Source organism: Lepidochelys olivacea, assembly GCF_965140295.1.
Source record: "Lepidochelys olivacea isolate rLepOli2 genome assembly, chromosome: 16".
NCBI lineage: Eukaryota > Metazoa > Chordata > Testudines > Cheloniidae > Lepidochelys > Lepidochelys olivacea.
The window spans coordinates 7,348,707-7,372,425 of NC_140426.1; the positions used below are offsets into that span (position 1 = coordinate 7,348,707).

The 23,719-nt window shown below is 46.5% G+C and overlaps 1 protein-coding gene across 1 annotated transcript in view; it reads left to right on the plus strand.

Annotated features, from left to right (window-relative positions):
- Nucleotides 1-3,632: 3,632 nt before the first annotated feature.
- Nucleotides 3,633-23,719, plus strand: part of CIMIP2A (ciliary microtubule inner protein 2A) — a gene marked incomplete at its 3' end in the record, with an annotated part of 72,867 nt that continues 52,780 nt past the window's right edge. The window contains exons 1-3 of the mRNA XM_084650370.1: nucleotides 3,633-3,712; nucleotides 16,101-16,315; nucleotides 23,190-23,581. Coding sequence (XP_084506496.1) covers nucleotides 3,657-3,712; nucleotides 16,101-16,315; nucleotides 23,190-23,581 — 663 coding nt within the window. The 5' untranslated portion in view covers nucleotides 3,633-3,656. The remainder of the gene's footprint in view (nucleotides 3,713-16,100; nucleotides 16,316-23,189; nucleotides 23,582-23,719) is intronic.

A 23,719-nucleotide genomic window follows, 5' to 3' on the forward strand; every position in this document is an offset into this window, starting at 1 on the left:
AGGCACGGATTCTGGCGCAGAAGTTACGGGGCCTGGCAATGCGCTGACTTTGTCCAGAGATCAGCTTGGTGGAGAAGCTCCTGGATCAGGTGGTCCTAGAGCAATTCATGAAGGTCCTACCAGGAGGGGCACAGCTGGGTAAGGAGTTTACAGCCAGCCTTAGTGGGGGAAGCAATCAAGTGAGCTGAGGCCTACTTTGAGGTCAAAGGAGAGGAATGGCCCAAGCTGTCTGGTAAACTGAGAGGGGTGCACCGGGGGTGGCCCAGGGAAGCTCACAAGGGGGAAAGGCCCAAGGCTTCTAGACTCAAAGGGTGCACTGCAATTGCAAGGAGTCCGGGGAGCCCTGCAGCCTATGGGAAGTACTAGTGCGAAGGAGCTAGGAGACCTGGTAGTCTGCTACAGGTGGGGCCAGGAACTGACCAGTAATGGAATGTGACTATTTTAAACTGTGAGAGTGGGACCAATCAGTGGGGGGGGTCTACGCCAAAGATGAGGGTGGCCTGACCAAGGGGTAGTGACAGGCTGCGAGGAATGGTAGTTAAGGGCCTGTTAGACTCAGGGTGTAGGTACACCGTGGTTTGGGAGGACCAGGTGAAGGCAACTAGCCTGGACTGACACCTCCCACTACGTTTCCAATGTACATGGAGAGACCCGAATCTATCCCACAGCAGAATCTGGGCTGGAGGTACAGGGCCGGAGAGCTAGATTCCAGGTTGGTGTGATCAAGGACCTGGCGTGGCCCGTAATCTTGGGGTGAGACTGGGTGGGTTACTTAGCCCTCATGTGGGAAAGACCTGAGAGTGACCCAGGACTGAGAGGGTCTGGGCCCAGATGGGAAAGAAAGCAGAGGGGCTGGGAGCCAGGGTAAGGAGACACCGGAAAAGAGCCCAGTGGTGAGACCATGATGCCCAAGATGTGAGGGACCTGCTGAGGAAGTGCCAACAAGAGTTGGACGAGTCCAACATATACCAAGGGAAAGTCATTAGCCAGCTGGTCTGAGTAGAGCAGGAGTTGGCCTGGTTACAGGTGGAAGCCAAGGGGCAGAGGGAACAATGCTTGGCTTTGCTGGAAGCATTGGGCCCAGTCTCAGAGGGAGAAGACTCTGACAGCACAGCAAGAGACCTCCAAGACCTGGGCCCTGCAGGATCCTTTGGGAACCCAGACAGAGTTCCATGTGCAGCAGGGTACTGTGGGAACTCCGGCTGAAATACCTGGTGTGCTATTTCCATTATCTCGGTAGGGTGTTCCATTCAAATGAGTTGACCCCCACCCCCACAGCCCTAATGGATCCATGTCTCAGATACCTTCTCTGATCTCCCATGCATCTGGGAGAAAAATCAGTTCTCCCTCCCCCACATTCCCCAAGGGATAGCCATGCCAAGTGGATAGGTCATACAGATTTCTGTAATATTTTATTAGCTCATTCCCATATTCATCACAGTAACCAGAGCAGGAATGACCAGAGAGGTGGAGGGAACCACAGAGACAGGTGGACATTTCCACCCTATCATAGAGCCAGAACTTCCCCATAACAACACTGCCACCACCGGCAGCTTTGTCTGAACACTCACAACATGTCCACAATGTCCAAGAAAAGAGATATTACGAACAAACAGGACTGACTGGGTCGGGATGGCATGTCCTCTTCAAGCTCTGTCTCCTGAAGTGGAGCAGCCTGCATGTCTCTCATTAACTCGCGAGGGTCTTGGCAAGCTTGGTGTGATTCTTGCAGGGCTCAGCAGGTTTGGCCTGGGTAGCAGAGCTGATCGCTTTTCTGACTGTAACATCCTCAAGTGCAGGCCATGTCCATTCAGTGCTCTGTGCTCGTGATGGGTCAGTCTTTCAAAATGCAGCATAAAATGGACACCTACTGTGCTCCCCTGAACTTACCGCTACTGCCTTGGCCTGCTCATAGACCACCTTCCACCCCTTGATTTCATCCCAGCTCTGGCTACTGGTGCATGCAATTATCTGTTCAGCGAGTTGTTTTGAAATCCCATTGTATACCTTCTGTGATTGATTTCAGAAGCTAAGGCCCTGAATTGCTGATGCCTTGGCCCAAAAAGCAGTCAGAGTTTTGTTGTCTGTGGCTGGCAGCCCCAGGGATCTCTTGTTAATAGGCACTATAGATCCAGACTGATTACCAGTGTTCAGATGGCTCTGGAAGTGGTTCTCCAAAAGTAGTGAGTGTCATAGACTCACCGCCACAGCACCTCCTGCTGGCCATCCTGGGAATTAGCTCGGTGTTGCCAGTGCACTCTGCTCAGGTGGTGTCTCACCAGTTGTCACTCCTGTCTCCGTGACCAGGACCTGTGTTGCTCCCCAGACCACATCATCCTCTTCTGGACACAGCCCTCCAGCTGTGCCCCACTCAGTTCTTTCTCGCCTTCCAGGGGACCGACAGTCCTCAGTCCTACCACTTGCCTCAGTGGCAATCTGCGGTCCAGATTCTAGCCACTCGTCTCATTGGTAGACTGCAGTCCATGCACTGGCCACTTCCCTCAGTGGCCAGCGGGGGCAAGGGATGGAGGGTCCCTGAGTCAGGGACCCTATAGCTGGCAGCCACGTACTGCCCCTCCTCCAAGTCTGCCATCTCCTTCCCTGGGCCACTTCCCCACAGCCTCAGCACCTCCTCTGCCCTGGTATCAGGGTCTCAGTTGGGCAGCCGTCAGCCTGGAGCTTTCTCCTGCTCTGCTGACCCTGCCCAGCACTGCTCTGTCCATGGTGCTCCAGCCCTCTAAGCAGCCAGCCCTCCTCCCTCAAACTCTAGGGAGTGACTGCCCCTGCTCTGCAGCCTCTTCTTATATGGGCCAGCCTAGCCCTGATTGGCTCCTCCAATAAACCTTCTCCTAATTGGCTGGCACTACAAGTCTTTTCCTTAGTGGCTGCCTCCCATATAGCCTCCCCAGTGTTGCTTTAACCCCTTACATTACCAGTGAGGGGCAGTTGTCCCATCACAATCCTGTATGGCTACTTTGGGAAGTTTAAACTGGTAACTTTCAGCCAGGTTGATCCTGGAGTAGTGAAAGTTGCCTGTATGGCCAGAGAGGCCATTTTTACAGTGCACAAATCACTGGGACAGCCTGTGGAACATTAGTCTGGCTTGTGTGTTATGTTGGCTAGGCTACAGGTCGCACTTTTTAAAATCCAGTTAGCTAACATGATTTGAAGTACTTTGAAGCACCTCGTGTAGACACAGTTTAACAACTTCACAATCATGTTAGCTGGGTATTTTGCAATATAGGTGAAAGCTACATGACATAGGCTACTACACAACCTGCTAACACAACTTTAAAGGTGTTAAACTGTGTCTTACCAAAGTATTCGGGGGCTTTCCAAACGTATTATGCTAACTCAAGTACGGTAGTTCAAGTCTAAGAAAAGCCCTTTCATTCACCATCCTGGAGAGACCCTAGACTCACCTCGGAACGTGGCCAGTTGTCTGTTGTACACGTTGATCCAGAAAACCGATACGTACAGGGCTTCGTTTGGTATGCAGCCTAATTATGAGCGTATTCAATTTTCTGGCATTGCTGCTGCTGTGGCTTTATGGCAGCTTCACAATGGTTGCCACAGCAACCATGGTGTTTGCCCTCACCTCGGCCCAGCAGCTGCCCCCTGTAAGTTGAAGACCCAAGCACAGATGCTGAGCGACAATGGCAGCCCCACTGAAACACCATCTCTTCACCCCCGAACCTCACTACATCCCAGGGTGAGTTCTGACTCGCACGCGGGGAACATATCACTTGCAGTAGCTGAAGGAACTTGGTGTGACTGGTGGGGGGGTGTATTGTTGACATGAATTGTGATCTCTTTCCTGATATAACGAAACTCTCCATTTAAAAGTGCACTGAACGAGGCAGGGGAGCATTTGTATATTATATAATTAAAGGTGGTATAATGCACTAGGGGACTGAACTAAGGTCTGGCATTTCCTCCTTTGTGAGCGCTTGACTTGGCAACTTTAACATTCTTTTTTAACATAGCTTGGTTGTGTGCGCCTGGGTATGTGGGGAGAAGATTGTTAATGTAGATACGTGAGTGTTATAGGTGGGGCTGACAGCACCAACTAGTGTGAAGGCTGCCTGACACTTCCTTTTAGAAGATGCTATTTTCAATTTCTTATCACTTTTGCCAAACTGTGACTGTCTGGGCTGAAATTTTCCACCCAGGGTGTCTGTTTCAGGCAGAATTATTTTAAAGACCTTCAGCCAAAATGGCTTAGCTGTAGGAACAGGGGTAAGGAAAAATATGTTGTGCCCATATTAAATTCTGATGTCCTTTTCTTTTAGAACCTCTCCTGCCCCTGTTCTTTGAAGTAGGGTTTCGAAATTTGGCAGGGACTTGGCCTTTATATCGGGGACCTGCCTTTTGCCAGCCCTTTTAAATATGCCCAAACTTGACCAAGTCATCAGACTTTGAAAAACAGCAGATTACGCATGCTCAGAGGACACCTGCTAGAGCTTTGCAGCTAAATTTCCAAAAGACTTCACCTGCGTTGAGGCTGCTCCAGCCTGAGGCTGTTGGGGGCAGAGCAGGTCTTTCCCTTTAATTGCTGTTCTGGGCTGGACCAGCACCAGACACCATAAATGAAAGCATGGAGCCTGACTCTCCTCTGCTCTCAGTGTGGAGGAGTGGATTAGGACAAGGAGCATGGGGGAGGGAAGGAGACTAGGTATTGGGAGTAGACTGGGATTGGCTGGGCAAGGAAACTGGGACTGAAAACCAGTAAAGTAGGGAGAAGGAGGTGGAGGGGAAGTAGACCGATTGGATGACGATCTGGAAGAAGGGAAAGTGGGACTGGCTGGGCATGGATACTGAGAATAGGAATCGGGGAGACGGGACAGGAGTCTGGAGGGGGAGACGGGGACTAGGATGAGAAGATGGAGGATTAGAAACTGGTGCTGGCTAGTTGAGGAGAATGGAGCTAGGGTGAGGAGACAGGTGGGGAAGAGACCGCAATGGAACAGGGACAGGTTGGAGGGGATGGATCAGAAGGGTTCAAGCTTGGAGGGAACAGACACAAAAGTCTGTGCCCATTAGATTCATAGATTCCAAGGCCAGAAGAGACCATTATGATCATCTAGTCTGACACGCACACACCCGTATACCACAGGCCATAGAACTTCCCCAAAATTATTATTAGAACAGAACTTTTAGAAAAACATCCAATTATGATTTTAAAATTGTCAGTGATGGCGAATCCGCCACAACCTTTGGTAAATTGTTCCAATAGTTAATTACACTCATCTTTTAAAATGTATGCTTTATTGCCTCTCTGAATTTGACTAGCTTCAACTTCTAGCCATTGGATCATGTTAGATCTTTCTCTGCTAGATTGAAAAGCCCATTAGTAAATATTTGTTTCCCATGTAGGTACGTATAGACCATGATCAAGTCACCCCTTGACCTTCTCTTTGCTAAGCTAAATGGATTGAGGAACTTGAGTCTCACTAAGGCAGGTTTTCTGATCCTTTCATCAGTTTCGTGTCTCTCATCTGAACTCTCACCAATTTGTCAACATTCTCCTTGAAGTGTGCGCACCTAAGCTGGACACAGGATTCCAGTAACAGTGGCACCAGTGCCAAATATAGACCTAAAATAACCTCTCTGCTCCTACTTGAGATTCCCCTGTTTGGACATCCTAGGATTGCATCAGCCCTTTGGGCCACAGCATCACCCTGGGAGCTCATGTTCAGCTTATATTCTACCATGACTCTGAAGTCTTTTTCAGAGTCCCTGCTTCCCAGGATAGAGTCCCTCATCCAGTAAGTGTGGCTGACATTGTTTGGTCCTAGATGTATACACTTACCTCTAGCCATAGTGTTTGCTGGCAAACTGTTTAACAAGAGATCCAGATCGCTCTGAATCAGTGAGCTGTCCTCTTTATTATTTACCACTTATTATTTACTACGTATCTGTGATGATTTTGCTTTATTCCAAGTCATTGATAAAAATGCTAAACAGCGTAGGACCAAAACCAGATCCCTGCAGGACCCCACGGGAAGCACAGCCACTCCCATTCCCTGTTTACAGTCCTGTTTTGAGGCCTATCAGTTAGTTTTATATCATTCTCAGACGTTGCAAGGTACTTAGTCAAAAGCCTTACAGAGGGTTAAGTATGTTATGTCAACACTATTACCTTTATCAACCAAATTACAAATCTCGTAAAAAAAAAGTGTGACAAGATGTATTTTCCAGAAACCCATGTTGATTTGCATTAATTACATTACCCTCCCTTTAATTCTTTATTAATCGAGTCCCATATCAGCTGCTCCATTATCTTGCCTGGGATTGATGTCAGGCTGACAGTGCTATAATTACCCAGGTCATCCCATTTACTCTTTTTAAAAATGGGCACAACATTAGCTTTCTTCCTGTCCTCTGGAACATCTCCAGTGCTCCAAGACTAACTGAAAATCAACGTGAACGGTCCAGTGAGCTCTTCAGCCAGCTCTTTTAACTTGCAGCCAAGAGTTTTATCTGAACCTGCTCGTTTTAAAGTGTATAACTTTAGTAGCTTCTGTTTAACATCCTCCAGAGATACTAGTGGAATGGAAAGAGTGTTATCATCCCCATATGAGGAGACAGTCGCCAGCTTCTTTTTCACCCAAATACAGAACAGAAATATTTATTAAACACTTCTGCCTTTTCTCCATTACTATTGATAATTCTACCATTTCCATCTAGTAATGGACAGGACTTTTGTCAGGATCATTTTGGTTCCTAATATATTTTAAAACTCCTTATTGTCCTTAACTCTGCTGGCCGTATATCTCTGTGTCCCTTCACAGACTCACAGGACTTGTGCTCTTTCTCAGCTCTGTACAGTCCCTGGGAGGAACCCCCTTCAGTGTGACAGCCCTTCTCGGGGGTCTGCTCTCTCTCAGGGGTTAAGCCCCTCCACCTCCTGGAACTGCACTCTCTGTCTGAGCTTTCAGCACTCCTGTCTCTTGCCATGGGCCCCACAGGGAGTCCACTGGCTCTGGACCCCCAGGGCCTCCACACCCAGAGGGAATAATGCAACCCTGATCTCTAGACTGGAGTGACTCTCCACCAGTGTAAAACAGGAGGGTTTATTGAGCATCTGAACCCAGCACAGGAAACTCTCCGGGCCCTCAGGCCTGGCGTCCCTCAGCACAGGACATCTAAGTCTCTCCTGCATCCAGGCGGGCTCTGACTGCACTCTCTACCCAGTCCAGCAGCCCCCGCCTTCCAGCCGAGGCATCCTATATCACTGGCCCCAACAGCTCCTCCCCTGTCCTTTGTTTTCTGTCCCACGTAAACAGAATGGTAGGGCCCTCTCTCTTCCATCTTTTGTTCCTCTCTGGCTGGAACTGGTTGGTCAGGTCAGCGGGGTCCTCTCTCCTTTGTCCTCCCACTGGCCAGAACCGACTGATTGCCGAGCTGGGTTAGTCACCAGGTCACCAGTTGTTAGGGTTGCGCATCTCCAGGTCATTGTCTGGGGGTCGCGGCTGCCAGGCAAGATTCACACCTGGTCCTCTGCAACAACAAACCCTCTCCCACCACCTTGTTAAACATGCAGCACACAGGGAAACTGAGTGCATACACTATTCATGTAAAACACTACAAAAATCCCCAACTTTGTCGCGGTCCCTTATCAATTTTCTACAATTCCTAGCTTCTGATCTATGATTCTATGAAAGGAGTACTTGTGGCACCTTAGAGACTAACAAATTTATTTGAGCATAAGCTTTCGTGAGCTACAGTGAGTACTCACGAAAGCTTATGCTCAAATAAATTTGTTAGTCTCTAAGGTGCCACAAGTACTCCTTTTCTTTTTGTTATCTGTAAGACTCTTGCTTTAATGGTTACAGAAGTTGGAAGGTGTGTAGTAAATGAGACAGGAAATCGCGAGAAAAGAGAGGCAGAGTTAAGGTGGTTGAATGTTGCTGTGGGGAACTGGATTCTATCGGTACCAAAGAGTTCTTGTGTGATGGTATCAAATGTTCACAGTTGGTCAATATTCCTCATTTTCTGACTTTAGACTCTGGGAATCTGTCTTTCAGAAGTGTTGAGCATTTTCAGCTGCAACTGAAGTCAATGGCAGCCATATAAATGTGCCAGATGATTATATGTAATGGGTGGGTGTCTCAAATTGGACACCCAAAATTAGTGGATAGTTCTGATCTTAATCTTTCTGTGCCTCAGTTCTCCAGCTGTAAAATAGGATGATAATACCCCTTCATCATATAGGAGTGTTGTGAAAATATATTAATCAGTGCTTGTGAAGCATTGAGATATTATAGTGATGAGCGCCATAGAAAAGTGCATGAGGAAATGAAGAATTCTGTCTTCAGAGCAGGGTATTAACAGTGTGTGGCAAATAAGGCAGAGAGCTACACATTGAAAAAAGGGAAAACAAAATATCCATAGACTGTGCGGGCAGAAGAGACCGTTGTGATCATCTAGTCTGAACTCTTGTGTAATGATGGCCACAGGACTTCTGTGTTAGCTAGAGAATGTACATCACGATGTTTTTTCTATTGTGATTTAGAAATTCAATCTTTATTTAACCATTTAACCATTGCTAGTCATGGAGAATCCATGAAAGATAAATTGTTTCAATGGTTAATTACCCTCACTATTAAAAATGTATACCTCACGTCTAGTCTGAATTGATCCAACTTCAACTTCTAGCCACTGGTTCTTGTTATACCATTTGACTGTGCAGCATACAGTTATGCCATTCCAAGAGGCCTAGACAACTGTGATATCAAAAGTAACTCAACCAATCAGCACCCTTATTCTGCAGCTAATTTGCAAGCAATCATTGCATTGGTGGAATACTTGGCCCAAATGCCACACACACATAACAGCATGGGCTTTCAGCTATTCTATTTAATTATTTATACAAAGTGGACAGGAGAGATTGAAAGAGCCCGGCCCTAGAATACCTGTTAACACAGTGATTAAGGCACTGTCCTGGGAGGTGAACGATCCAAGCACATAAGTCCCCTAGTGAATCCCACTGCCCCCTTACTACTCTAGACAACATGTTCAGAAGCCAGCCTAGCTAGAAGACTGGTTCCCCTTGTACTGAGATGGAGGCCATCCAAACTTTACAGCCACCCCTCTTCCCATAGAAGGTGGCCCAATAATCCACAAAGCCAGACCTGTACACCACTTCCCTAGCCAGCAGTTCACTCCTATAATCTTCCTTTGCTTATAGGACAGGAAGGATCTCCAAGAAAGATCATTCAGGCATTCCTCTCTTTCAGCACCCTTCTGAGTCCCTTAAGTCATCGATAATCTGTGAGGTGCCCCATAACAGTGTCATTAGTGCCAATAGGCAGCCTCACCAGTGGATCCTTCCCCACTGACTTCAGAAACCTATCTTGGTTCTGGGAGGGCTGTCATCTGCCTGGCCCTTGTGGAACCGTCTTTCCGTTCTTCTCAGTATAGAATCTCCAACAAGGATTGTTGTCTTCCTTGAATGGATGCAGGTATTTGGGAGGGCAAGCTTGACTTTCTTACGGGTTGGGCTCAGACAGATGTCTCTTACAATGCTCCCTTCCATTCAATCAGCTAGAGCATCAGAGAGAGCTTCCCCTTTCCATGCTGAGGATGTGGCATCAATTGGAAACTTCTAGCTGTGTGGAATTCCTCCTGGTTCTCATAGCCTGCCCATCCTCATCTGTCTACAGCTGTGTAAAATGCCACCTCGTCCTCTTGCCTCTGATGGTTATGGACTGCCATGCCTCTCCTCTGATTTCCTCACTCTCTGGTTCCTTGATGGCCAGCTGCTTTCTTCTTTGAATCAGGGGCAGTGATGCTTCCTCAACCTGGATATCCAGTGGACCCGCAGCCTTATGCACAGTGCATGGCAGGGGCTCCAGCCCAAGCCTTGGCATCCACACTGCTATTTTTAGTATGCTAGCTTGAGCCCCAGTAGGATAAATCTGTTTGCCCAGGCTGGGAGGCTCACTCCCAGATGCACTCCTCTGAGGCTCCATAGTGTCTGTCCTGTCGGTCCTTAAAATCAAGAAACTCTTTTCCACCAGCACAGTTATCAATGTGCACTTCATACAAAGGAATACGCTTCAGGTAGGAAAGAAAACATGAATGAATTTCTGCTCATTCACTGACCACAATCAATCCTGTGCATTTGGTCAAGACTAGGGTCCAGGGGGAAAAAAGAATATGTAATTAAAGACTATATCATAGTGAATACACATCAGAGAATTGAATTAAGGTAGCACTAGCAACCTAAATACTGGCATTTCCTAACAGTTGAGGATTTGACTTTGCAACCTAAATAACGTTCTTTTAAACATAGTTTTGTGTGTGTGATATATGTGTGTGTTTGTATATATATAGGAATTTTCTGGGTTTTGTTTGTAGTTAAAGATCTCTTTAAATGGTATATCGTGGTTTAACCTTCAAGATTTTTGTTTGTTTGTTTGTAGTTAAGTTCTGTTTAATATTTATTTTTAGTATTTCATAGATTCCAAGGCCACAGGTAAATATAAACTGTGATCAGGTCACCTTTAACCTTCTCTTTGTTAAGTTAAATGAATTGAGCACCTTGAGTCATTCACTATAAGACATGTTTTCTATAATGGGCCGTAGAGACATAGTATTACTTGAAGCAAAAGAGCAAACAAACCATATAATCGTCACACGTCAGCTCTGAATAAAAGCACTAACACAAAATGATTTTGTTCATGGCCCAGTGAACTATGACATAGTTGTGACACACTCTATATGATTTTATAAAAGTATGTTGATGAGTTTATGGAGGAGATGGTATGATGGGATAACATGATTTTGGCAATTAATTGATCTTTAACTATTCATGGTAAATAGGCCCAATGGCCTGTGATGGGATGTTAGATGGGGTGGGATCTGAGTTACTACAGAGAATTCTTTCCTGGGTATCTGGCTAGTGAATCTTGCTCACATGCTCAGGGTTCAGCTGATCACCATATTTGGGGTCGGGAAGGAATTTTCCTCCAGGGCAGATCGGAAGAGGCCCTGGGGGTTTTTTGCCTTCCTCTGTAGCATGGGGCATGGGTTACTTGCTGGAGGATTCTCTATACCTGGAAGTCTTTAAACCATGATTTGAGGACTTCAATAGCTCAAACATAGGTGAGAGGTGTATTGCAGGATTGGGTGGGTGAGATTCTGTGGCCTGCATTGTGCAGGAGGTCAGACTAGATGATCATAATGGTCCCTTCTGACCTTAATATCTATGAGTCTATGAGTGTGAATATAATATAACTAAAATATGCTTCATGCAAAAGGGCTCTTGTAAGGTATCATTACAAAGCTTATAATCTACTGAGTGTGGTCATCCTATCTGTATAAATGTATCTGAAACTAGAAATATGAAATATAACTCTGAGGGCCTATTGTAGTTATGCAAAGTGTGGGCCATTAATGGTGGTTGGAATCTTGATGACTCCTATCAACCAGGACAATTGACTGTGGATGGCTCTGTTTGCAGGCAGGCCTTCCTGTGAGTCAGGCTGGGAGGAATGAAGGCTTGGGGGTCTCACAGGACATGTGATCATGTCACCTGAACTGGAATCCATCTTTAACCTGGTGCTTTTCCACTGAGAAGGAAGGGTGGGAACCCAGAGGGACAAAGGATTCCCACCTTATGCAAAAGATATATCAGTGAGTGGAACAGAACAAGAAGGAACCATCATGAGGAATCCCCTAGCTACTACCTGAGCTGGAACAAGGGCTGTATCAGGGGAAAGCATTGTGCCCAGACTAGGAAGGTGTCCACTCTATGAAAGAAAGTTATTGAAACATCTCTAAGGGTGAGATTTTCTGTATTCCGTTTGATTAGATGTAGACTTGAGTTCTATTTTATTTTGCTTGGTAATTCACTTTGTTCTGTCTGTTACTACTTGGAACCACTTGAATCCTACTTTCTGTATTTAATAAAATCATTTTTACTTATTAATTAACCCAGAGTATGTATTAATACGGGGGGGACGGACGGACGAGGGATGAAAAACAGCTGTGCATATCTCTCTATCAGTGTTATAGAGGGCTAACAATTTATGAGTTTACCCTGAATAAGCTTTATACATGGTAAAACAGATTTATTTGGGGTTTGGACCCCATTGGGAGTTGGGCATCTGAGTGTTAAAGTCATGCACATTTCTGCAAGCTGCTTTCAATTGGAGCCTACAGCTGTTAGGGGACATGGTTCAGACCTGGGTCTGGGTTGCAGCAGGCTAGTGGGTCTGGCTCAACCCAGGCAGGGTGCTGGAGTCCTAGGTTGACTGGGCAGGAAAGCAGGGGCAGAAGTAGTCTTGGCACATCAGGTGGCAGCTCTGAGGGGGTTTCTGTGATCCAACCCGTCACACTAGTAACACAAATATCTGAAATCCCTGCTCAGTGAAGATGCCAGACTAAGCCCTGTGAATAATTTGCTTGCTACTTGGTTACAAACTCATTTATTGCACCAGACTTTGGCTTTAGTTGTTACTATCAGTGTAACTGTGACCTGTTAATATCAATGTGCTATATCATGTTTACACCATCTATCTGTATCTTCAGTGTCCTTAATTCCTTACTGAATTGTGTACCATCCTATAACTTTTCCTTTGAAACACGCATCAATTATTGCATATGTATTTTTTCAGTGTTTTACTGGAGTTTGCTATTTTTTCCCCCATCCCCTTCTTATAGCAGAAGGGCAGGAATTATTTAAAGGTAAAAAGCTTGTTTTGTTCATTTTTAGACCCACGATTAAATACAGAATATTTGGAGACTGTAAAATATTCAGTGTTCTTACAGGTTGTGAATGCAAACTCAAACCATGGTGTCACACTGTCTGGAGTGCAAAAACAGGGCAGACATGCCAAACTGGCGGTATATTCTATAATTAGACTTCAACCTGGTAACAAATGTGAATTCCTGGATCACTGTACCGGTCTTACCATGGAGTCGCAGACACTCCTCTGGGGCTCTCCAGTCTATCTTTCCACCCAAGCAAGCTGGACTTAGTGATACATTGGCACTTAACCAAAATTACAAAATATTCACAGTGCTTCCAGTCCCAAGAGACTAGTCACTTACCCAGGATCAATTGGTACCCCAGATCTTACACCAAAGACAACACCTGTAGCCAATCCTTTAATAAACTATCTCTAGGTTTATTAACTAGGAAAAAGAAACAAGTTATTTATAACTTAAAGCAGGCAACATATACACAGAAGGGAGGTCAGTCTATGGTTTCAAAAGGTGACAGAGAGATAGTAGTCTGTCAGCACTGAATGTCTTTTCAGGTTTAACCCGTGCCAACCAGCATGGGGATCTCTATGCTTATGTTTAGGAATCCTTGCCCCTCAGAGTCCAGACAGCATAAAAGAAATTCAGTTTCCTCTTGTCAAGGATTTTTATCCCCTCCCCTCCAGAATCCAAAACTGATGGGATCTGTTCATGTGTTGGTCTCTCATTCCTGGTGGAAGTTAGGAATGCAATCAACAAAATCTGTCTTTTGATGCTACACAATATGTCAGTCACCTTCAGTGGGTCATTCTTGTATGCAGGGTAAGCACTTTACCTTAATCAATGCTGCTTTTCCTGTTTTGGTGAGTTACACAATTACAAAGGTTTACAGTGAAAATACTCAATATAACTTTATACTGGGGCTATAGAAATTATCAGTGAGAGCAATACATGCAGCATTCTAGAAGCATTTTATAAAGTCTAAAGACAATCTTATCAACTTACCATCTACTATCTGTTCTGATGATGCTGACACCCCAGGAAAACAAGACTTATTTCCAGCTATGCATTTGTAAGTGTTCAGTAAAGCCTGGGGCCTTGGCGTGAGCTAGCACCTGTTCTGCCAGTGTGTCACCTGGAACAGAGAGGTTTTACTGTTAATTATAAAAACAACACATGATGACTGAGGTTTTGCCAAAATCAAACTGCCACAACTCACCCATCTCCCCCACCCACCACATGCACAGATGCACGCCGGCCCAGTCACACTTCTACACATTCACACACATACACTGCCAAGCACTACCTTACATGCATCTACAGTCCCATTCACAAACTTGTACACATGCATGCAGACCCAGGTGCACCTTTTCACACCCCTACACACCATGGTTGCACTAAGAGCCCCTCAATGCCAGCTGGCAGAGGGCTCACTGGCAGAGGGAATGCTTGGAGGGGGCATGCAGGGTCACATTCCTCCCCCCCGCCCACAGATTGTTCAGTCACAAGGTACAGCTGGGCCACCTTCCTGCAGGGCAGCTGAGCCAACGAGCTGCACTGGGCAGAGAGAGGGAGCTTCTCTAACTCTGCTGGGAAAGGCAGAAGGAACAGCTGGGAGTTACAGGGAGCAGCCGCTGCTTTCCAGGCGGGGGTGGCACTGCTTTACCAGGGGGGAGGGGCTGCCTGGCGGGGCATGACTCAGCTGTTCTGGGGTTGTGCCCCCCCGCCCCCCCACTATTAGCAGGCATGGGTCGTCTCTGCTCACTGGTCTGTAAACTCCCTTCAGGTCTGACACGCTTATTAGACCTAACTTATTATTGTCCTAGTATTTATCTGCCAAGAGAGTTGTGTGTAGTATCAAATGAAAGCTGGTGACACACTGGTCAATAATATCATTGTGTGCTGTATGTTTGGAGGGTGTTTATTGAGTTATGCATGTGTGCTGGAAATATGGTTCTGAAATATGTTTTGGGGGCAAAGTTGTTAAACAAGTTTGTCCTAGACAAAGAACATATGAACGGTCATACCAGGTCGGGCCAAAGGTCCATCTAGCCCAGTATCCTGTCTTCCGACAGTGGTCAGTGCCAGGTGCCCCAGAGGAAATGAACATAACAGGTAATCATCAAGTGATCCATCCCCTGTCGCCCATTCCCAGCTTCTGGCAAACCGTGGAATGTTCATTTGCCAATGTCTATAACATAAATAGGGATGCCAAAGACAATGGGCAGCTCATTTGCATCTGAGGCCATCAGGTGGATGAGGAAACATCATGGTGTCAGCATGCTGTAGGACACCACAGGCTGAACTCAAGAGAGGACCTTGGGAGTCAGCCTGACTCTTGAGACAAAGACAAGGCACTTCGGGGAATATAAGGAGAAGCAAAAAGGCATCTTGTTACCCATCACTGAGGGGACAAAGAGGTCAGTACTCTTTGAAGCTATGAACAGTGGATTCCCAGCTAGGTTGGTTGGTCGACACTGAAAAGTGACTGTAGGTGAGAACTCTTTAGACAAAGCTTGGTAGCTGCTAAGGTTATATGTAGACTCTTAGAAGTGTGTTATTCTTTTTTTATTTGTAACCATTTTCTGTTTCTGTTATCACTGCTTAGTACCACTTAAATCTCTATTATTAAACTTATTCTTGTTTTATTATAAATCCATCTCAGTGTTATGCTGCAGCGAGGGACACATCCTCAGCTGAGACAACAGGCTGGTGCATATGCTCTCTTTGGAGACAGTGGACGTGATATTTCTGTGGGCATCCAGTAACAGGGACTGGATGCCACAACGGAACATTATTCCAGAGGTCTCGGGAAATGTAGTATACCCAGGATTATCTGCATGGCAAGGCAAGGACGGGCAGAATCCTAAAGAGTTTGTTGGGCCACCTAACAGACTGAAATGTTGAGGAGCTGACACGCAGTTTAGTCGCAGCAAATTTCTCTCTTTCTGAGACAGGGTAACAAGGTGACTTAGAGTTCTGGACTCCCTGACAAAGCGTCTCACACACCCACATGCACGCTTTCAACTTGCACACTTTCATGCTTTTCACATAGCAACACATTGGCATGTGTTGGGATTGGCATGATTTAGTTGGGGATTGGTCGTGCTTTCGGCAGGGGGTTGGACTAGATGACCTCCTGAGGTCCCTTCCAACCCTGATAGTCTATGATTCTATGTGCACATTCATCTCCATACACATCTTCATTTGCAATTTACACTTGCATCCCACGTTTGCACCCACATATTCCCTCATTACACACTCTTTCAGATACATGCAAACATAACAATGAAACTAACTATTCTATCTATGTGTGGAAGAGCTGGGACTTTAAAATGTTCATCACTGCCAAACCAGTAAGCACCTGTCTGTGATTTCCTCCTCAGATACGGTGGGTTCTACCCTCAGATCCGCTACCAGATTGGAGAAACCTATGGCAAAACCACCTCTCGCCTGCTGACAGACTGCAGTGTTCTGAAGAGCCCTTGCTCTGTGCTGGCACCCCTGATGAAGCCAAGGTTCACAGAGGACTTTAGTGGTGCAAAGCATCCTTCAAACCAGATGCTGGATCAAAACTACAATTACCTTCCCGGATACACTGGTGAGTGAAACTCAAGATTTTGCCAAGGAATAAACACAAAGGGAAGTTCTGCCAGCTGAAGTCAGAGGTTTCACCGAGGTGGCCTGGGTTTGTGTTTATGATATTTGGACTAGTAGGACATGCTTTCATGGAACAATCACAGTTCCATTAGACTCCTGTGGGTCTCATTGCGGATGCTGGGTGATGGTGGTGGCCTGTGATATACAGACTGTCAGACTAGATTACCACAATGATTCCCTCTGACCTTAGAATTTAAGGATCTTCAATGAGACCCCTCATTCTCCTGTTGCCAGAGGTGTTACAATGTGCATCTTCTCATTCTCCTCATTACCAAGCACCTGTAGAGTGAAGCGTTTCCTTCTCTTTAGAGAAGTGCCCGCATAGATTTGCACTTACAGGATTTTGCATGCACCCTCAGTATTGACCCTGGGCTCCTCTGGAATAGAAGTGCCCTTGGGCAGCACACATGCTCTCTGTGCAACAGATCTGAATATCTGAAACCAAGATTGCATTAGCAGCAGCACGCTGGGCCCCGTGTAAGCTCCTCTTTGAGGCGTAGCTCCTTGTTCACCCAGCTGGGTCGAGTTCTTTTCTCATGTGTTTTTCCTGTAGTGTTTGAGAAGTAGCTGTTGTGACTGTAAGATTTTATAGCAGCTGGTCAGTGTTGCATTGCATCACTGTTTGGCCTACCCTAGGTAGGTGGAAGAGACTAGCAGATCTGCTTTATGATACAATCATGCATCTCTGCAGTACTGAATAGTTTTACTCCTGATCTGAGCAGGGATGGCTTCCTTACAGCGATGGGTTCAGGAATTGCACCTCTGTGACACCAAAATGTCCATCACTGTCTGACTTGGCTCAGTGATTGGTCCTCCCAAGGCATGCTCCATATACTTGTCACCACCTAAAGGAGGTGATGGCAACCTTCACTTAGCCCTCCCTGTTAAGTGCTTTGGCACAACCAAGCCATCAGTATGACAACTGAACACCAATTGACAGACTCGTGGTGATCTCAAGTGAAACGACCCTTTGCAGGGTGAACACTGAAAGAGAAAAATAGGCTCCTACCTATGTGTATGCCCCCTCCATGTGGAAGGCCTCTCTCCTGCAAAATGCAATGACCCGACCAATCAAATACATGAACAGAAGATTGATGTCCTCGCACTATAAGAGGTTCGCTTATTGGACCACAAGAAAGCATCAAATGTCACATTCCAGGATATCACTTAGCAGTGAGCCAACACCACCCAAAACATGGACCAGCAATGTTCATGAGACAACAGCTGTGGAATACCTGCTCTGTGGACTCAAACTCTTCAACACTATATGCTATCACAATGAGAATCAGCCAGCTTAAGATCACAAATATCTGTAAGCCACCATATGTCACCTGGCCCACATTGGTTTTAGCAAATCACAGCCACCCTTCAATATGGGTTGGAGACATCACTAGCCATCTTACGTCCTGAGGTTCTGACAACAAGGATCCCATGGGCAAACAGCTGCTTAAATGGACCTTGAACCAAAACTAGCACCTACTGTTTGATCTAAGCACCCAGGAACCTTTCATCCTGCAAATGGAGAAAAGATGACTCACCCGACTTATGCTTCGTGTCCCATGCCTGGAATGCATGGCCCCTAGTGGTGGAACAAACTGTCCTCAGTGATTTTCCACATAGCCAATGCTGACCTTTTGTCATACGCATCAGTGTCCTAGTCCCCTAATCACATTGGAAAAGCCACGTTGGAACTTTAGGAAGGACCCCTGGAACAGCTTCATGGAACCATGGAAAAAGTGGTTCGACAAAGCCCTGTGAACATGCATAGTTATGACAGGTTCATCAATCTCCTTAAAGAGGCTGTAAAAAGGAACATCCCCTGTGGCTACAGGAAAGCCTACATTCCCTGCTGACTGGTGGACAGTGAGGCTCCCCTAAAGGAGTCCAGGACAACAGATAACCTTGCTGCTGCAACCACACTCCTGGAAACACTGAACTCTGCTAGGTAAGAGTGATATACAAAAGCTATGCAGAGCCTCGATTTCACCCACTCAACCAGGAAAGCCTGGAAGCTTCCCCGTAACCATGGCAGTGCCAACCCTCCGCTTTGCACAGTGTCATATGTCACAGCTGACGCCATTACCACCCTAATGTGCTTGAATTCCAAGATCTTCATCACAAATGGACAGTGAAGACAGAGCTTTACTGCTCCCTGTCCTACTGCCCAGCAACACTGAATCTATCAAAGCCTTTCACTAGAGAAAAAGTGAACAAGCCCCTAAAACTCACCAAACTTGGCAATACAGCAGGCCCAGATGGCATTTTCCCAGAATTTCTGAAAAACCTAGGCCAGCATGGCCACAACTAGATGACATGCTTCTTTACCAATGTGTATGCCCTTGGCCAAATGCCTAAGGTGTGGCAACAGGCAAAGGTCACCACCATCCTGAAACTGCAGAAAGCAGATAAGCTGAAAAATTAACAGCTGGTATCATTACTATGCATAATATACAAGCTCTTGGGAAGGATACTACACCCGTCTTTGAGTACTGAGGCTCAAAAGAGCAATCTCGGTTCAGACTGGGATGAAGTACCTGTGATCAGGTACATGCACTGATGACCTACATGGAAGCTGGCTATCAATATGGGCTCAAACCAGCAGCAGCCTTTGTGGATTTGTCCTCAGCATATGACATGGTTTGATGGGGCAGCCTGATTCTGAAAGTGTCGAAAATTGCATGATGGAGAGCAACGCTGCACCTACTGACGGTTATGCTCACCAATCACAAGTGTTGCATTCTTCTACTAGAACAGACCAGCTGACCTCATTTCCTGAACAATGGGCTGCCACAGGAATTCGTCTTGGCACTGTCTCTCTTTAATATTTATCTCAGTGACATGCCATGGAGCCAGTCATGAAAATTTGGATATGAGAGTGATCTCACACTCGCCGTCAAGTGAGCCTTTCAACCAAGCAGAAGACATCCTCACAACGCGAGATCTGCAGAACCTGAAGAAGTGCTGCCGGTCCTGGTGACTCCGACCGAACCCTCAGATTGCTGCCTCCTCATTCCACCAGAGCAACCGGCATGTAAAGACATGGCTGCGTTTGGCGCTGCAGGTGACATTCACGCAAGAGGGCTTCCCACGATATCTGTGTGGCTCTGGATTGTAGCCTATCGTCTGATAGAAACCACTGCCAGAATAAAGGCTAGGAACAGTACAATCCACAAACTAGCCAAGACCAGTGGGGGAGCAGATGCTCACACCTTGCAGACAACCACCTTGGCCCTCAGCGTCAGCGGCTGAATACTGCGTGCCAGTAGGAGTAGATAGTGCACATATGAAACTTGCCAATGGGCAACTGAACACTGCTATGCAAATTGTCACAGAAGTGCTGAACTTAACATTGACTTTCTGATTCCACATCCTTGCGCATTTCTTACCAACATCCCCCGAAGAGAAGCAGCAATAATACAAGAATACGACTCTGTGATAACAAACTCAGACTTGCTCATCTATGAAGGTCTCCAACCCCGCTCCTGAGATGCCACCTTAAATCCAGGAACCCTTTCTGGTTAGCAGCTAAAGCTCTCAAAACCTCAGGAGTGTCACCAAAAGACAAGTGGTGGAGGCTATGCAAAAACTGTAGGGTCAAGAATCAAGACCTGATCACGGATCCTACAGAACAATTACCTACCTTCACCATGCTGCATAAGACATGGATCCTAGCGAACCACATTGGAACGTCACACAGGTGCTGCAATTGCCTACTGCACACATGGAAAATGAAGAAGTCTTATATGTGAATGTGGAGAAGACATCCAAACCATGGAACATCTAGTGCATTACTGCCCACTAAGATCTTTTGCTGAAGGACAGCCTTGATGTATTCCATATTACTGGAAGCCATAGAGTGGATGACAAACTTGGATGTTGACCTTTTAATGTTACTTTTGAAGTTGGCATATGAAAACAGAAGAAGATCCCTACAGTCTGAAAGGCCTTCGTCGTCTAGCAGACTTTATAGCCTGAGCATCTGGTCTGATCATCAGGGCAAACCAAGCTCCCTGGTGGTGTCTCCTCCAACATTCTTGTTGCAGAAATGTTCAGGAGCTTCAAGGCAGTGGCTTACATCCAAAAGGTCTCAGATCTGAAATGTGCCTGGGTATAATCTAAGGAACCTAAGCAGTTAGTCTGTGCCAAAACTCTGGGTGCAACAGATGTGCTCAAGATGAAGCCATGCGCCACAACCTTTAAAAACCACAGCTGTTGCACATATCCTTCACTTTATATAAAATGATTAAATTAAAATTTACCTAAACAAACATCTCTCCCCATATAGAATCAACAATGCTCAGCGAGTCTCTGGATTATTTTTAACTATTCTTCAAAATACATGTCCAAGATCAGAAGGGACCATTGTGATCATCTAATCTGATCTTCTGTATAACACAGGCGAGAGAACTGCCCCAAAATAATTCCTACACCATATATTTTAGAAAACAGACACTCTTGATTTTTAAAATTTGTCAGGAGGGAGAATCCACCTCAACTCTTGCAATATTGTTCCTATAGTTAATTTCTCATCATTAAAAATGTATGTCTTATTTCCAGTCTGAATTTGTCTAGCTTCATCTTCCAGCCATTGGATTGCATTATATCTTTCGCTGATAGATTGAAAAGCCCATTATTAAATGTTTGTTCCCCATGTAGATACTTATAGACTGTGTAGTCAAGTTACCCCTTAACCTTCCTTTCTAAAGCATGTTGTCTAATCCTTTAATCATTCTTGTGGCTCTTCTTTGAACCTTTCCAATTTATCAACATCCCTCTTGAATTGTGGACACCAGAACTGGACACAGGATTCCAGCAGCAGTCGCACCTGTGCCAAATACAGAGATAAAATAATCTCTCTGCTCCTACTCAGGATCCCCCCTATCTATGCATCACAGGATCTCATTGGCTGTTTTGGTCACAGCATCACACTGGGAGCTTACGTTCAGCTGATTATCCACCATGACCCCCAAATCTCTTTCAGAGTCCCTGCTTCCCAGGATAGAGTCCCCTATCCTGTAAGAATGGCCTATGAGTTTTGGTCCTAGATGTATACATTTACATTTAGCCATATTACAATGCATATTGTTTGCTTGTGCCCAGCTTACCTAGTGATCCAGATTGCTCTGAATCAATGACCTGTCCACTTCATTATTTGTCACTAAGGCTGTGAATCTGTCAGGGAGGTCACGGATTCTGTGAATTTCTGGGCCCTCCGTGACTTCTGCAGCGTCTGGTGCTGCTCACCTGGGGTCCACCTGAGCAGTTCAGGCAGCCCCTGGGCCAGCCGCAACGACTGCTACAAGGGCAATCTCAGGCCATTGCGCCTTCCCCTCCCCTCCCCCCAACAGCAGCAGCAGGAGTTTGGGTGTGGAAGGGGGTTGGGGTGTGGGAGGGAGTGAGGGTTCTGGGCAGTGATTGCCTTGGGGGGGTGCTCCCCGGAAGCAGTGAAATGTCTCTTGTCTCCTAGGCAGAGGAGCGGCCAGAGGGCTCCACGTGCTGCCTCTGCCCACAGGTGCCTCCCCTGCAGCTCCCATTGGCCGGAGCCTGGGGAGCTGCGCAGAGCCAGGTAGGGAGTTTGCCAGCCCTGCCAACCTCCACCCCAGAGCAGCAGCGGGATCCCGGGCCGCCCCTCTTCCCCCAAGAGCACACGGGGTACCCCTGAGCCGCTCCCTGTTCCAGAGCCCCCAAGTTTTAGTTGAGGATATATAGTACAAGTCCTGGACAGGTCACGGGCTGTGAATTTTTGTTTACTGCCTGTGACCTGTCCATGACTTTTACTAAAAATACCTGTGACTAAAACATAGCCTCAGTTATCACTCCCACAATTTGTGTGTCATTTGTAAACATTATTAGTGATGATTTTATGTTTTCTTCCAGGTCATTGACAAAATATTAAATAGCGTAGAGCCAAGAACCGATCCCTGCAGGAACTCGTTGGAAATATGCCACCCTCAATGACCGTTCACTATTTACAGTTAGATTTTGAGACCTATCAGTTAGCCAGTTTTTAATCCATTTAATGTGTGCCATGTTAATTTTTTATCATTCCAGTATTTTAATCAAAATGCCTTCTGTACCAAGTCAAATGTTTTACAGAAGTCTAGAAAGACAAGGCGAATGAGGTAATATCTATTATTGGACCAACTTCTGTTGGTGAGAGAGACAAGCTTTTGAGATCACACAGAGCTTTTCCTCAAGTCTGGGAAGCTAACTCAGTCCAGGTCTACACTACAGAGTTAACTAAAATGTAGCTCCCGCAGATGTAACTCACCCACTACACCAACTTAACTCCACCTCCGCAAGAGGCGTGGCACTTAGGTTGACGCAGTGTCATTGTAGACACTGTGTTGCTTACATCGACTGTTGCTGCCTTTCAGACGCCATCCCACAATGCCCCACACTGACAATTAAGTCAGTGCAAGCACTCCTGGTGAGGATGCGCACCACCGACACAAGGAGCGTAGTGTGGACATGCAAAAGTGGTTGAATTACTGCCGTGGCCGTACATCAACGTAACTTAGGTTAACTGAATTTTGTAGTGTAGACTTACCCTCAGAGAGTCACTGCTAAATACAAGGGGGAACAGATTGTTTAGCATAAGTAGTTAACACATTTCAAGGGACCAGGAAGGGAGGGAGCAGCTGGGAGGGTTGTAAGTGGGTTATGGATATGTCTGTCGTCTGGGCACAGTGGGACCTCCCCAGCGCACATAGCCTATGGGACAGACCTTTCCCCCCCTTGAAATGGGCACTCTCTCCTTCCCCTGATTGCGTCCATGTACACATTCATATAGCTTGGCTTGTTCTGTTTTACAGGGTTCATTCCCTACCAAAATGCCCAGTTTGGACCATGCTGTCCCACACCAACCACTGAATCAAGAGCCCCCCTGCTAATGGTGCTGCCAGCACAGGGGCAACAGTCGTGGGTGGACACAGACCCTGGTGACTCTAGGCAGCTACGTGAGCAGAGAAAATATATCCCCTGCCATCCTGGCATTAGATTGGCATGTGGGCATGGATGGAAGAGTTCATCCTCCCCTACTGGCACGCCACTGGCATCTGAGCAGGAGGAGAGGAAGGCACCTGGCTATCCTGACGTGGCACTGGCATGTGGGCAGCAAAAGAATCATGGACCCTGCCATCCTGACGTGGCACTGGCATGTGGGCAGGGATGGAGGAGCTCTCCCTGCCTCCGTGGAACCAAACAGGTGTGTGGGCGTGGATGGGAGAGCTCTGTGCCACACGTCTCCTGCAGAGACAGGCAGCGTGGGGGAGGTTCGCTCTGTTACTCTGGCTCTACACAGGGAGTGAGCTGGATCAAGCTGGCTTTGTGCTGGCATGGAGAA